We start from the raw sequence: 1,281 nt of genomic DNA, 5'->3' as shown, positions 1-1,281 counted from the left end.
GTGTGGAGGATTGCACTGGTAAATTCCAACAATTTTATTATTTTCTCACTTATTCCTTGTGTTGGAGAAAAGTACTATTCAGTATAAGTAAAGACACCAGTATCTGGTCTGATGCTAGCTGCAGGGGATAAAATTTGAGGTAGGACAATTTATCGGTTAAACAGTATTCAGGATCTTCATTTACTATGCATAATTGAAAAGAATGGGAAACCTGCACCTCATGCAGCCTCATGTCTTTATTTATTTAGTTTTTTTTTTCTCAGGACTGAGCGTATCAGAGGAATGACCACTGGGAATCATACCTCGGTGTCCCATTTCATCCTCTTGGGATTTGCCGACTACCCTGAGCTGAACTGGGGGCTATTTGTGGTGTTTCTGTCTTGTTATCTCATTGCTCTGACTGGGAACCTTCTCATTATCTTTGTCACTTTGGCCGACACTGCCCTTCACACCCCCATGTATTTCTTCCTCCGGAACTTGTCCTTCCTGGAGTTCTCTTACACCTCGGTCACCCTGCCCAAGATACTGGCCAACCTCCTCTCAGAAGATAGAACCATCTCCTTCCTCGGCTGTGCAACGCAGATGTATTTCCTCCTCTTCCTAGGAGGGACGGAATGTTACCTCCTTGCTGTGATGGCCTACGACCGATACATTGCTATATGCCACCCACTGCGTTACCCGGTCCTTATGAACAGGAGAGTCTATACAGGGCTTGCGGCTGCTTCCTGGCTCACCAACCTCCTGGTGTTAATGGGTCACATTGCGGCCATATTCACCCTACCTTTCTGTGGCTCTAATGAAATCAACCATTTCTTCTGTGATGTCCCCCCAGTGATGAAACTGGCCTGTGGGGACACCCACAGAACTGAAATCGCCATTCTCCTGATTGCCCTCTTCTTTGTCCTGCTGCCATTCACACTCATCCTTGCTTCCTACGTTCTTATCATCTCAACCATCCTGAAGATGCCTTCAGCTGAGGGCAGGCAGAAAACCTTCTCCACCTGCTCCTCACACCTCCTGGTGGTGAGTCTGTTCTATGGGACAGCCTGCACCATGTACCTGAAACCCAAATCCAGCCACTCGCCGAATAGTGACAAACTCATTGCTCTGCTGTACTCTGTCGTGACCCCCATGCTAAACCCCATTATCTACAGCTTGCGGAACAAGGAGGTGACAGGGGCACTCCGGAGAGTAACTGAAAAAATTGTACTCAGGCACCAAGATTTTGTACTGCATTTAAGGAGGCTTTGCTATTTTTGTAAAATTAGAAAGGCACTGTGA

The 1,281-nt window shown here is 46.9% G+C and overlaps 1 protein-coding gene across 1 annotated transcript; it reads left to right on the top strand.

The window, feature by feature from the left end:
• Positions 1–264: 264 nt before the first annotated feature.
• On the top strand, positions 265–1,281 carry LOC127031313 (olfactory receptor 10A5-like). The gene has a single exon (XM_050918063.1). The coding sequence runs from the start codon at positions 283–285 to the stop codon at positions 1,279–1,281; it is 999 nt and encodes a 332-aa protein (XP_050774020.1). The 5' UTR covers positions 265–282.

Source organism: Gopherus flavomarginatus, chromosome 11, assembly GCF_025201925.1.
Source record: "Gopherus flavomarginatus isolate rGopFla2 chromosome 11, rGopFla2.mat.asm, whole genome shotgun sequence".
Taxonomy (NCBI): domain Eukaryota; kingdom Metazoa; phylum Chordata; order Testudines; family Testudinidae; genus Gopherus; species Gopherus flavomarginatus.
This window is presented reverse-complemented; position numbering and strand designations above follow the sequence as displayed.